Genomic DNA, 13,253 nt, shown 5'->3' with positions numbered 1-13,253 from the left:
TCAACTTTTTACTCGTGCATCTCATTCCTCTGTCCGTAGACCCCCTCCCGTGAACAGCAGCGCGAGCAATTCGGTGGAAAACATTTGGTAGTAGATCGGCGGGGCTCTCCTCCTCGTGCGTTCCGGTTGTCGCCCCCCCCTCCCGCTGTCCGCCCGGTGATCGCGGAGGTCACACGCTGGAAGTCCATCGGGGACGCGCTCGCGCCGACCGACCCTTCCCTGCTGGCAACCGATTTTTTTTTTTTTTTTATTCTGAGAGGGAGCGCTCGAGGATGAAGGCATGTATTCCAACCACCTGTCTCGCGGCAGGGGCGGAGAGGGGCGTGCGTATCCTATGGAACATTACCGGAGACAGCTCGAGCGCACTGCTGCAGTGCTGCCCCGCCCCTACCGGTGCTGCTGTATCAATGGCTGTATCGCCGCTCGGGGCGGGGGGCTGAGGGGGTCTCGGCGTTTGATTTAACTCCATCAGTCAGACACCGGAACGAAGAATACGCTGAGACCAGTTTCTGTGAACATGGGCTGTCCTACCATAATAAATATGACGATGATGGCTTTTCATAAAACGGCGGCAACATTAAAAATAAAAGAAAGAAAGAGCACAAATAAATGTTAGTTTTAATCAATAATTAGGCTACATATTAATAATAGTAAAATGTGTTTTTCCCGCCGACCAATAGTCCAACTAAATGATTGCTTAGTGACACATCAGCTGAAGTAGGAGTAGAGTGATGATTTTCAGTTATCCATTAATACTTAAATGAACCGTTATGCCGTCACGGTGTGGGTTTATCGGGCACGTTAACGACTTTCAATAGGACGCAGACAATCAGAACTGAACAGAAACACAGGTAGATGACTGCAGGGTAATGGTGTGATAGTTTGATGATAAATTCCCTTTGGGTTTCTCTCTGGACATGCAGCAGCATTGGATAGTCTAAGGTCATATAGTGTGTGGGTATGTGGCACTTTTGTTTGTTTTTTTACACCTGTTTGGGCTTATGACATAGATGTAGGGCACCCACTGTAAGACTAATGGAGAGACTTTTAACCCATAAATCATAGTCTATACTCACCACACACCCACGCGCACAGTCTCTCTCTCTCTCTCTCTCTCTCTCTCTCTCACACACACACACACACACACACACACATCCTTATCAGTAGGCTATAAATATTAGTTCATGTAATACACTATCCACAGATAATCCCTCTCCCACACATGCAGGCAGGTCTAAAGTAAATAGCCTTGACAAACTCTCCCATAATCCTCTATACTCCATGATTTTCAAGGGTGACTGTTGCTGTCTGTGTTGCACTAAAATGAGGAAGCATAATATAATACTTCCATGGAGCCATATCCGCCTGTGGAGACGTTTGTTGTCCATGCCCTTCCCATGGGTCCCACTGTCTGCTCGGCTCTGACCCCTCCACTGCTGCCAGCACGCCAACAGCTGCGGCCTTGCAGGACAGCACCGCACCAACAGAGGGGTCGCACACACACATATGAAATACAAATGTAACCCACTGTGGCATATAGCAGCAAATATCCCCGGTCCCTCTGCAATTTCTTTCAATCAACTACAATTAATCTATGCTGTATGCTTGTTTGTACATTGTATTATCATTCATCAATAAATCCAACCAATCAATTCAATATATCAGATGAATATTGTAGGCGAAGTATTAGACAGAACTCATATCAGCTGTTGAGTGCGTAAGGAAAAGGGGGAGCTACGTACACACGTACGAACCGAGATTACGTATCTCAGTTGTCGCGAGAACCACAGTCGAATTTGAAAACAGGCGGCAGCGTTGAGAGAAGATAAACTCCAGAAAAGGTAAATTTTGTAGATACAATCTATTTCGTTTGTATGGTTCGAAATCTGCTTCAGCGTTTTGATAAATTAGACTGCCTATGTGTCTGTCGTCAACGTTATCCCATGAGATTTACATTGTTTTTCTGCTTCTCGTCCAGTGGGAGTTTGAGCGAGGTGGGGCTAGTTCAGTTAATGTTAGCTACTGAGGCAGAAGAGACAAACAGTCTGCTAACGTTACTAAAGACACGTTACTGAAATGCTCACTGTTTGGGCAGCCGCTACGGATGTGTAATTGACTGTGTGTATTTGAATGTGTTTCCCGTGAAGAAAAGATGACTGCAGACGGTGAAATAGAGATTAAAGAGGCGTTTCAGCGCTCTCAGAAGGGCCACAACAACAAGGCTAAACTGGTGGCAAGCCTGAAGAGCCGCTACAACAAGGTATGTGTGGAGAGAGCTAATGTGAACTGTATTTGTTTTATTTATATTTCGTTTTGCTAACTAACATATGATGCCCACTCACTGTGTAAGTAAATCCACGCATTTGATGTATTTAGTTGAAAATCACAAGGATAACTGATTTGTATGGGATGTGATAACTGTAGTGTCAAGTGTTTTTGTGGGGGTTGTGGGTAATTTTGGTTTTAGTTCTAGTGCAGGATGCACGACTCAAAACGCTCTTATTATGAGAAAATCACTGTTTCTAAACATTTACCACACTCTTGTATTTTGAGAAAAAAAAATGGATTGTTACATTAATTTTACATTGTCTCTGGTAGTAGCGTTATTCTTGCTGTGATGGCTCACCACTGCTGAATCTATACTGAGGAAACTGTGGTGTTGATCTTATTTTAATGGATCTACCTGTTCCATTCACATATTTACCACTGTCTTATTCTAATCCAAAACTCTTGTTTCTCCCGGTTTACATCCTCCATCACCTCACTGTCTCCAGCTAGAGGACAAGACCCTGTTCCACGAAGAGTTTGTCCACTATCTGAAGTATGCCATGATTGTGTACAAGCGTGAGCCTACTGTGGAAAATGTCATCGAGTTTGTCGCCAAGTTTGCCACAAGTTTCCAGTCTCCACCTAAAATGGATGAGGAGGAAGAAGAGAAGGAGGAGGAGGAGGAAGACGAAGAAGCTGAGGATGATCATCCCTTTCTGAGCTTCATCTTTAACTTCCTTTTGGAGGTATATACACAAACACTTTGTGGTTAAGTGGAATACTTCAGGCGCTGTTTGTCCTGCATATGCTGAAGAATCATAAGGTTGTGACAGATACATTTATTTCTTTTGCAGCAGATCTCATTTAAACTTTGTAAAATGAAATTTATTGATCCCAGTTACTCTTTTTTTGCATTGATTACAGCAACCTCCATTGGCTTCTGTCCTGAGCACTTGCTCTACACAGAGAAGTCCTGATGTGATTGATGTCTCTACCGCTTCTTAATCTGATTACATGCCCTGTCCAATCGGTCTCCTCTCCTCTCTCGCTCTCCTTGAACTCCATTCCACTCTCTCTATTCCTCTCCTACACTCCCCTGCACCGTGTCCCCCCTCTTTCTCTCCATTTTCTCTCACTCTTTCCTTCGATCCGTCCCATCCTTCCTTCTATCTGTCTCCTTTTTTTTTTTTCCCCTGACTCTTTCTCCTTCCTTCCTCTGTTTCCAATGCTCCTGCCAACCTCTTTACCTTCTCTCCTTGTCTCCTTTCCTCCCCCCCAGTCTCATAAAGCCAATAGCCACGCGGTGCGATTCCGTGTTTGTCAGCTGATCAACAAGCTGCTGGGCAGCATGGCGGAGAACGCCCAGATCGACGACGACCTGTTTGACCGCATTCACCAAGCCATGCTGGTCCGCGTCACTGACAAGTTCCCCAATGTTAGGATTCAGGCTGCCTTGGCCATGACCCGCCTGCAGCAGCCAAAGGAGCCTGACTGTCCCACCATCAACGGTGTGTATGGTGGACAAAGATTCACTGTTTTTTTCCCTCCTTCCTTCTTGATTAGTCAGGAAGTCTCAATTTTTGGCTACAATACTCCGACATACTACAAATAGTTTGGCTTTTATGCTGTCCTGATTACACCTCTGATATACATGCATGCCCATAGACACTAGCAAATAAACCAGAGTTTAGATTGTCTTCGTATTCTTGAGACACCAACACAATAACTCTAACAGTAACATAACAATAATGTGATACTATATTCATCACCGTAGGGAAATTCTCTTTTCGTTCGCCCCCTCCACATGGAGGTCAGAGCACAGGGTCAGCCTGTCTTACTCAAAGAAGCTTCAGCAGGGGGGTATGCTTTCTGACAAGAGTCTAATGTTTCAGCTGTAATTTTATTCAGCTGTGGTACTTGGGGGAATAATTCTAGTTCTGTCTCATATGTCGCTGTTATGTTCCAAGTTGAGGTTGTTGTGCTAAAAATGTTTTTTAATCATAATGAAATCATTACTTCTAAAACATTTGGACTACACTTATTTTAGGTTTAGATTATGGTAAGACTAATTACAATGCTAATTTTAATTTGACATTGTACCACAGTGGTGGTAATTTCCTTGCTGTGGTGGCGCTGCACTGCTATATGAATACAGAGGAAACACAGAGTCTTTTTCCCAGGTTGTTTGTAATCGTAAGCCTATCTGTGTATTTATCTGTTCCTCTCTTTAATTCTCTCTCCCTCTACTTCTCCTTGTCTCTCGACTCTCCAGCCTATTTGTTGATCCTGGAGAATGATTCTAATGCGGAGGTGCGGCGTGCCGTTCTTTCCTGCATCGCCATGTCCCCCCGCACCCTCCCCAAAGTGCTCAAACGCACCCGGGACATTAAGGAAAACGTCCGCAAGCTAGCCTACCAGGTAGCAGCCACACCAGTCTATATAGATTTATGCACACATGCCCAAGTACACAAATAATGAAAAGATTAATGCTATAATAATATAGCAGATTGATTCATGATAAGTATTGTGAATTAATGTTTGGTGTAACTCCAAAAGAATGGATGCATTTCTATTTTTGTTTTGTGTTTCAGGTTCTGGCAGAAAAGGTCCATATCAAAGCTTTGAGCATTGCACAGAGAGTCAGTCTACTGCAGCAGGGTCTCCGCGACTCCTCAGGTACTAGCTGTGTGTGTGTGTATCTGTATGTGTGTGACATTACTTTGTCATGATGTCTATAGCATAGGCAAAATCTCAATTATGTACTCGTACTTATACTTGCAGTCAGCAAAAAATTACATTGTGCACATTAACATCCATCTGACTGGCTGTGTGTGTTACAGAGGCTGTGAAGGAGGTGGTTCGCTCTCGTCTCCTGCCGGCCTGGCTGCAGCGGCTGGACGGGGACGTCGTGGAGCTGCTTCACAGGCTCGATGTAGAGAACTGTGCCCAAACGGCCCTGGACACACTCAAAGCCATCTTCGCCAACACACCAACTGATGAACTGCTGCAGAACAGACTACAGCTTGACAACAGGTAAACTCACAGACAGCAAACTGCGTCTCTCCGCCTCTGCATGTGAAATCATTCATAAGATGCCTGAGGTTAGAGATTGACTTTGTGTATTTTCAACAGGAGGCTGATCCCAGTGGACTCGCTGAGCTGCGAGAACGTGCTGTACTGGAGGTCTCTGTGCGAGTTCATCAAGGCTAAAGGAGACGAGGGTGATGAAATGCTGGAGCAAGTATTGCCAGACGCTGCCACTTATGCAGACTACCTCTACGGGTGAGAAAAAAGACAGAGATGCAGTAGCATCGCTATTCGCTATCGCCATTTACAGTTTCCTGGCTGTTAGCTACACATTTCACACAGTAACTCCTGACCAGTGATCAGTGCCGGCAGGCTTTAAACAGCATTTGTATGTATTAAGTACTTACTGTAGTTTTAGTTACTTTGTAATGATCATAATTTGACTATGTTGTAACTCCAGGTATCTGAAGGCAGGGCCGGTGTTTTCTGAGGATCTCTTCCTGTATGTAACTGTGTGGCTAGCTCAAGGCTTATATAACTGTTATAATGGTGCAGCTAACTCATGGCTTATATTTCACCTAACATGGCTAGCTAAATTGAAGCATGACTTTATGTGGAAAGACACTATCGGAGATAGTGACTATTTTCCAGTTTAAGTTAGAAATACATTAGTCTTGCTTCCTTCCTATATGCCCCTGTAGGATCCCTCTGCCCCTACATCACCTGCCAAACGTGTGATGCTGCTGTGTGAAGTGCTCTTTAAATACATTTTATTTTCTCTAACTGAGTGGCAAGCTCAACGCTTATGGAAATATTGCTGTTAATTTATTGGAAAGAAGTGACTACAGGTTTGTATGACTGACTGAGTGGCTAGCTTATAGCTAATACTGTGGGTAACAAGCACTTGAAGGCAGTGCTGGTGCAGTGTGTGGCTACCTAAAATGTTACTGTATTGCTTCTAATTTCACTGTGTCCTATGAGCAGTTGCTTTATTCTGAGTTGTACCACCGGGACTCGGGTACCTGAGGACATCCTGTATTGTGGCTGAGTGGCTAGCTGACTGTATCTAATCTGACTTTGCCCTAAGAGCTTGTTATTATCCCTGAGTTGCATGACTGTGACTGACTGTTGTAGGTATCTGAAGGCCGTGCCTGTGCTGTCTGAGGAGCAGAGGGCTGACTTCAACCAGCTGGAGCTGGTCATGACCAAGGAGTTCGTCTCCCAGCAGTTCATCCATCTCACCGGTTGTCTGGACACCAATGAGGAGGGTGGCAGGTAAGAAGAGAAAGATGGTTGTGAGGATAAATGGATGGATGGAAAAATGTAGCAGGGAGAGGGAAGGTAGACAGAGGGAGGTATGGATAGATGGCAATGGTCAGTAAGGAAGGGAGAGATGTCAACAGATTATCCATCTGATCAGCTGATAGGAGGGAGTGTTCAGACTTGTGGGAGGGATGGATGGGATGGTAAAAATTTTGGGAAAGGAAAAGTGGCGGGTAGAATTTAAATTGAAGGAGAACTACAAAGGTCAAAGAATGGAAGAGAAGGAGAAAGGTAATTAGGAGAGCGAGGGGAAAGGAATAGAAAGTAAAGAAAGAAAATTCAGTCTTTCTAAAAAATCTTACTGTCTGACATTGAAGTCATATCCCTATGGGCTTGTCCATTTTGCTAAATATAAGCATAGCAGTTTTTATTCTGACTTGGTTTTCCATCATTTGTCTTTGTAGGAAGCGTGTGTTGGCTGTACTGCAGGAGATGCTGGTCCTGCCACAGACTCCTTCCTCCCTGGTCTCCCTGCTCACTGAGAAACTCCTCAACCTCATCCCTGATGACCACAGACGCACACAGACTGTGAGTTGCAATGCACGCGCACACACACACACACACACACACACACCTGAACTTATTCATACCCTTGTGAATCCAGTGTCCAGTCAGTCCAGACTGTTCTCCTTTTCCAAGTGAATACCCCAATGCCTTTCACAATTCAGTTTACAGACTGTTTAACCTGAAATGAAAATGTCAAAAAGCTGTGTTGGTTTGTATGGGTGCAGCTGTACACACATATAAAAATGTCCTATGCTCTTGTTAAAGGTCTGTTATGTAACTTCTCACAAAATGTAAGAGATTTTCCTGATGGGCTGCGTGGCTGTGTGTTACACAGGTGGCAGAAATCATCTCAGATGTGAGGGAGCCCATCATGGAAGCCACTATGCCTGTGAACGAGAACGAGAGCCGCAGGCAGCAGGTCCAGGTGAGGAACCCTCCGCCAACTGAATGCACCCAGGAGGAGCTAGATTTCATAATTCCGTCCAATCTCCCTCCTCTTGTGTTTTTTTTTTTTTTTTTTTTTCTTTACCCCACCTCTTAGGCTGGATATCAGAAAACGACACATTGGCATTGTACCAAATCCTACATAAAATGTTATGTTTTTTAGGCATCAAAAGGCATTAAAAAGCTCCAGAAAGTTCTTGCATAGGCGTTCAAGTTTCCTATACTTCCTAACATTTTTAGTGAGAACATTGTGCACTCTGGTTCTGTTTGGGGAAAACCAAATGGAGTATGAATGTGTTCCACAGACAATTGAAAAAGTATCATATTTTTTAGAAGTGGTATTGAAATTCAGATCTAAAATGGAGATCAGTATCAAATAACTTCCAACAATACCCAGCCCTACCCTCCTTTGTTGTTTCCATCTCTCCACTACTCTCTGCTCCTCTAGATGCTTCTATTTAAATTCCCTCTCTCTTTGTCTGCTTCCATTTATCCATCCCTCTGTACCTCTAGCTTGCAGAGGCAGTTTGTTTTGGGAGGCAAAGCATGCTGTGGATTTTAGCTCATAAATTCAACAACCTCTTTCCTGTCCTTTCCTGCCTCTCTTGAACTAGTGGGGTGGAAGGTGCGTATCCTCGAGGCCAAAGCTGACCTTAGACTGGTGTATCTTGGCCCAGTAGTTTACCCTCTCTCTCTCTCTCTCTCTCTCTCTCTCCATCAGTTTTCTTCCCTCACCCCCCTTTCTTTTCTCCCTCCATCCAACTAGTGAAGGTAAAGTTGGTTACCTTGGAAGAGAAGTAGGCCCAGGAGGATTGTCTCTCAGCCCAGGGCTACAGCTATGATTGTCTCTCCATCCTTCTCCCCTGTATCAATCTCTCCAACCTTTCAACAAGCAGTGAAAGTGTGTAGTATCTTCAGGGCCAAGCAGCTTCTGGGGAAGTCCATCCCAGCCCAGGTGTTCAGTGATCTCCGCTCTCCATCCATCCTAAGCTTTCTCACCTGCTCTATTTCTACGTCCCTCCTTCTTTCCAACAAGCAGAGGCAAAGCAGTTTCTAGTGGGGTGTAACCTGCCCCAGGAGCTCAGCTGTTGTTATTTCTCTCCCTCTGCTCTTTGTTTTTGCCATTAGCGGAGGTGAAGTTGCCTGTCTTGGGAGTCAAGCATCCCTTAGAGTGCATTTTGTCTCAGAAATGATCTCTCCCTTTTTCCTTTTATTTCCCCACCCCTCTTTTCCTACAGCTGGCAGAGGTGAAAGTGCGTATCTTGGAGGCTAAACAATCGCTGGAAGACTGCATTACAGCCCAGGAGTTCAGCCAAGCAGCGGAGCTGAAGGACTCCATCACAGAGCTGGAGAACCACAGGAACCAGATCATGCAGGACATCGCTGAGAGCAGCCAGCCAGCCGACAAGGAGATCCGCACTGAGAAGGTATGTATGACTCCACCACACAAGAACCACTACCTCCATCTCGTTCCATGTCACCGCATCCACATAACTTAACCTGAATAGTTAATAGGGATTCTCCCTCTGTATAAATTATAAAATAGTCCAGAAAAGGCCTTAATCCGTTTCTTTATTTCAGAACGATCCAGAGACTCTTCTGAGGTGTCTGACAATGTGTGCTGAACTGCTGAAGCAGATGAACATCAAGACTCGCATGGGTCCCACCATGAGTGCCTTAATGTCCTCCCTGGTAATCATGCACTCATAGTCGTCCCCCCCCCCCTTCCTCCCCCTGTTCTATTTTAATCACAACATTTGCTCTAATTTTGTTCAGTGTTTTTCATTGTGAAGTAAAAGTTGCTGAAAGTCGATGTTCCTCTCTCTCTGTGTCAGATCCTCCCCAGTATAGCTAATGCCCACCCCGCTGTCCGCAACATGGCCGTGGTGTGTCTGGGAACATGCACTCTGCACAGCAAGGAGCTGGCCAACACACACATGGTTCTGCTGCTGCAGGTAATGCTAAACAAACACACACATTTATGCACCCTGACATCGACACTCACATACATTATTTATAAATCTGCCATATATAAACAAATAGACATGAATTATGTACTGCCAGTATTAAATCTCACTGTGTGTGTGTGTGTGTGTGTGTGTGTGTGTGTGTGTGTGTGTGTGTGTGCGTGTGCGCGCGTGTGTTTGTGTTTGTTTTGCAGATTGCCCAGTTGGACGAGGTTAAGATCCGCATCAGTGCTCTGCGGGCCGTCATCGACCTGCTGCTGCTCTTTGGCTTCCAGCTGCTCTCTGACCGACCCGCCGGTCAGACTGCCCCGCCCTCACATTCGCCGGACAGACAGGAAGAGGAGGCACCGTCGGCCGAGGAGAAGGGGGACGCCCCAGTGGACACCGCACAGAGCATACTGATGATGCTGTCAGAGTTCCTGGACAGCGAGGTGTGGGGGTGATATAAAGTTAACTGCATGCTTTAGACAGCAGCGCACCAGGGCAAGTTCATTTTATAAACAGTATTGTGTGTCTAGTTTCCTTGAGTATATAACCACTAAAGAGAGAGGTTTGTTTACGTGTCTGTGTGTGTCTGCCATGCCCAGGTGTCTGACCTGCGCACAGAGACAGCGGAGGGCCTGGCCAAACTTATGTACACCGGCCGCATCTCCAGTGCCAAGATGCTGTCCCGTCTGGTGCTGCTGTGGTACAATCCCGTCACCGAGGACGACACCCGCCTACGGCACTGCCTCGGCGTCTTCTTCCAGCTCTATGCCCGCGAGAACAGGTCACACAAACACACACACACACATACACATGTACACTCACACAAGCAAGCAAATAGATGTGGTGGATTTTCTTCAAAATTCAAAGATTTATCATTATATCCAATTACTTTAAGAAGTAAATGCGAATGAATGCCCCATCTGATATTATTAAAAATGAATTAATTGCAGCTGTAACTGCATTTTGAATTGATTTAATTGCCCTCAGCTCTATGCCCTATTCCCACATATCACAGCAAGTGTTTATCACTTCAACTTGTTATTGGTTCAGTTCCCTGCCTAGATGAAATGACTATATTTATGTAATAAAAACTAATATGGGGTGTGCATGTGTGTCTATTAGGGCCCATCAGGAGGTTGTGGAGGAGTGTTTCCTGCCTACGATACGGACTCTGATGAACGCCCCGGCCACCTCTCCACTGGCAGAGGTGGATATCAGCAATGTGGTTGAGCTACTTGTAGAGCTGACCCGCCCGAGTGCCCTTATCAAACCCTCAACCAACACTGAGGTAAGGAACCCCACTCAGCCTGATGTGAAGTCAGCATGTGCAGAAAACCCCTTAAATATCCATTTAGGTTGTCCCCAGTGAGAAGCCCTAGGATTTTATTGACCAATTGAGCTTTTCCTCACATTATTTTACATGTTGTTTTCTACAGCACAGATGAAATGATGACAGTTGTCAGCAAATCCTTCCCTTGATGCTTCAGTTCAACTTTAAGCATGCACTTGTTTTCAATACACTTAATTTGGTGTGCACATGCATGTGTGTCTGTTGTCAGGAGGTGTGTGTCCATAACTACTTGGCGGTGCGAGTGTGTGGGGAGATGCTGAAGGACCCCACGGCCCCTGAGGTGCGCCTCTATGCCAAGACTCTGAGCAACCTGGAGCTCAGCACAGACGGGACCATCAGGAGAGACCTGCTGACGCTGCTGCAGCAGATCACACAGGTATACACACATATTTACACAGACATGCACATATAAACGCGTACACAGCCACTCCCTATTATTATATTTGCTAACTTTTTATTTACTTGCTTAGAGCATCAGCAGGATGGGGTTTCATGAGGTCAGTTCAGGTTGTGCTGAAAATATGAAACTGGCTTTCAAAAGATATAAACTTTCTGACATGCATTGTATTGTCCTATATGGCACACCCCATCCATCTAGTACTCCAAACAAATTGACCCAGGCCTGCAGTAGCTTTGATAGATTTATTTTCCTCTCAATGTCAGTGTTTCCATGCCCGTCTTAAAAACCCTCCCCTTTCATCTCTGATTTCTCCTCCTCTTTCCATCCCTCCATCATCGTCTGCAGGTGGTGAAGGATCGGATCTGTCTCCGCGCTGTGGAGAAGATGATTGATCAGCTGGTGGATTCTAAGGAACAGGCTGAGCTCCTCAACGCCAGCGCACTGCAGCCGTTGGATGTCAATGCAGATGGTACACAAACACGAGAATCTGCATATACAGACTGTATTCCTATAAAAGCAATACATACACACAGCACCTCATGCAGCCTCCAGAGCATCAGAGTAACAGAAATGTCTTCTCCCTAGCATCTGTGTCTAACCAGATTTATATAGTTTGTGACAACTCTCTTCCTGTAAAAGGATTATCTCCTATTACCAGAATGTTGCTAAGTGGATTAAAATACGCCTCCCTCCATCCTATTTAGTGTCTGTCTAGACAAGAACACAGCGAGCAGAGAGGAACTGCAAAAATATGAACCTTCTTTCTCTGTTTCCTGTATCTCTGCAGAGACTGCAACAGAGGATCTGTCTAAATCTGCCAAGAGACCCAAAAGAGGTAATGTAGATTTCGTACACTCATCTAAAACTGTGATTGTTCGTAGTGCCCAGGTATTTTTAGACCTGGCCTCTCTTCTCATCTACCTGAGTAAAGGAGCTGACTCAGCATTCAGAGGTAACCTGAGTGTGTGTGTGTGTGTGTGTGTGTGTGTGTGTGCGCACAGGTCAGAGGAAAGGCTCCACAGCCAAAGGGGGCAGAAAGCCTAGCAGAAGGGCAGAGTCATCAGAAGAGAGGTGAGTGTTTCCAGTTAGTACGGTTTTGGAATAAGGAAACATTATTGCTTTCCCTCATAGATGCCATACCAGAGTATACCCATTTACCTGATTTGATAACCCGTCTTACATTTCCACCTTCTCTTTCTCCTCACATTCTTCTTGTTTCGCTCCATTCTGTCTCGGCTACCAAGTGATGGAGAGAATGTTCCAGAGTCTGTTCCTGTGGCGCGCCCCTCTCGGAGGGCCAAGGTTGCAGCTCTAGAGAAGACAAAGCTGGACCTCAGCGCACTCATCAACCAGGAGGCCAACATGTCGAGTTAGAGTCAGTGGAGCTCGTTCAGGAAATTGAAATTGCAGTTTATTTTCTGTCAAGTTTTCTTTTCTATTATACCAATCTAATATAATCTACAACTACTTCTTTTTATTTTTACTTAAAATATTAACATTTTTGAATTTTTAATAAAATTCACCTCCTGAATAAACTGACACCAACCCTGAATTACAGGCCTTTTACAGGATAATCTCTCTCTCCATCATATTTAGCCAGTGGAAGATTTCCTCTGTGTAGTGCGTTTGTTTCTGTGTGTCTCAGTGTCACGTTTTGTCATTTTAAATATTTTGCAATAAAAGTATAATTTGTATAACTAAACCTTCTCCTTGTCTATTCTTGTTCAATCAGCATACTGTAGTTAGGCAGCCATGGGTGTATGTTGATGAAATGATAATACATTTATCAGTTGGCAATTTCCTTTTGCAAAAACAAGATTTCTGGGATGGGTGTATCAAAAGCATTTAGATAAGTCAGAAGACAAAGTTATTGGCGAAAACAGGTCTTGCTTTTAAGGCGACTACTCTCGTACCTATAGGCCAAAAAGCGATGAAAATTTGTCTTAAATATCTGTCATCTAGGCCAGTGGTTCTCAAT

At 44.8% G+C, this 13,253-nt stretch overlaps 1 protein-coding gene across 1 annotated transcript; it reads left to right on the top strand.

Moving 5' to 3' along the window:
• Nucleotides 1-1,789: 1,789 nt before the first annotated feature.
• ncapg (non-SMC condensin I complex, subunit G) lies at nucleotides 1,790-12,977 on the top strand. Its single transcript, XM_071923195.2, has 22 exons — nucleotides 1,790-1,841; nucleotides 2,148-2,260; nucleotides 2,775-3,014; nucleotides 3,548-3,776; nucleotides 4,541-4,686; nucleotides 4,860-4,944; nucleotides 5,109-5,301; nucleotides 5,401-5,550; nucleotides 6,430-6,570; nucleotides 7,023-7,146; nucleotides 7,460-7,549; nucleotides 8,808-8,996; nucleotides 9,151-9,261; nucleotides 9,405-9,524; nucleotides 9,731-9,967; nucleotides 10,124-10,305; nucleotides 10,647-10,812; nucleotides 11,084-11,251; nucleotides 11,621-11,744; nucleotides 12,063-12,110; nucleotides 12,277-12,346; nucleotides 12,520-12,977. The coding sequence occupies exons 2-22, from the start codon at nucleotides 2,153-2,155 to the stop codon at nucleotides 12,647-12,649; spliced, it is 3,051 nt and encodes a 1,016-aa protein (XP_071779296.1). The 5' UTR covers nucleotides 1,790-1,841; nucleotides 2,148-2,152; the 3' UTR covers nucleotides 12,650-12,977.
• The last annotated feature ends 276 nt before the right edge of the window (nucleotides 12,978-13,253 follow it).

The sequence above is a fragment of the Centroberyx gerrardi genome, chromosome 3, assembly GCF_048128805.1.
Source record: "Centroberyx gerrardi isolate f3 chromosome 3, fCenGer3.hap1.cur.20231027, whole genome shotgun sequence".
Taxonomy (NCBI): Eukaryota; Metazoa; Chordata; class Actinopteri; order Beryciformes; family Berycidae; genus Centroberyx; species Centroberyx gerrardi.
Note: the sequence above shows the minus strand (reverse complement) of the source record. Positions and strands in the feature narration are given on the sequence as shown.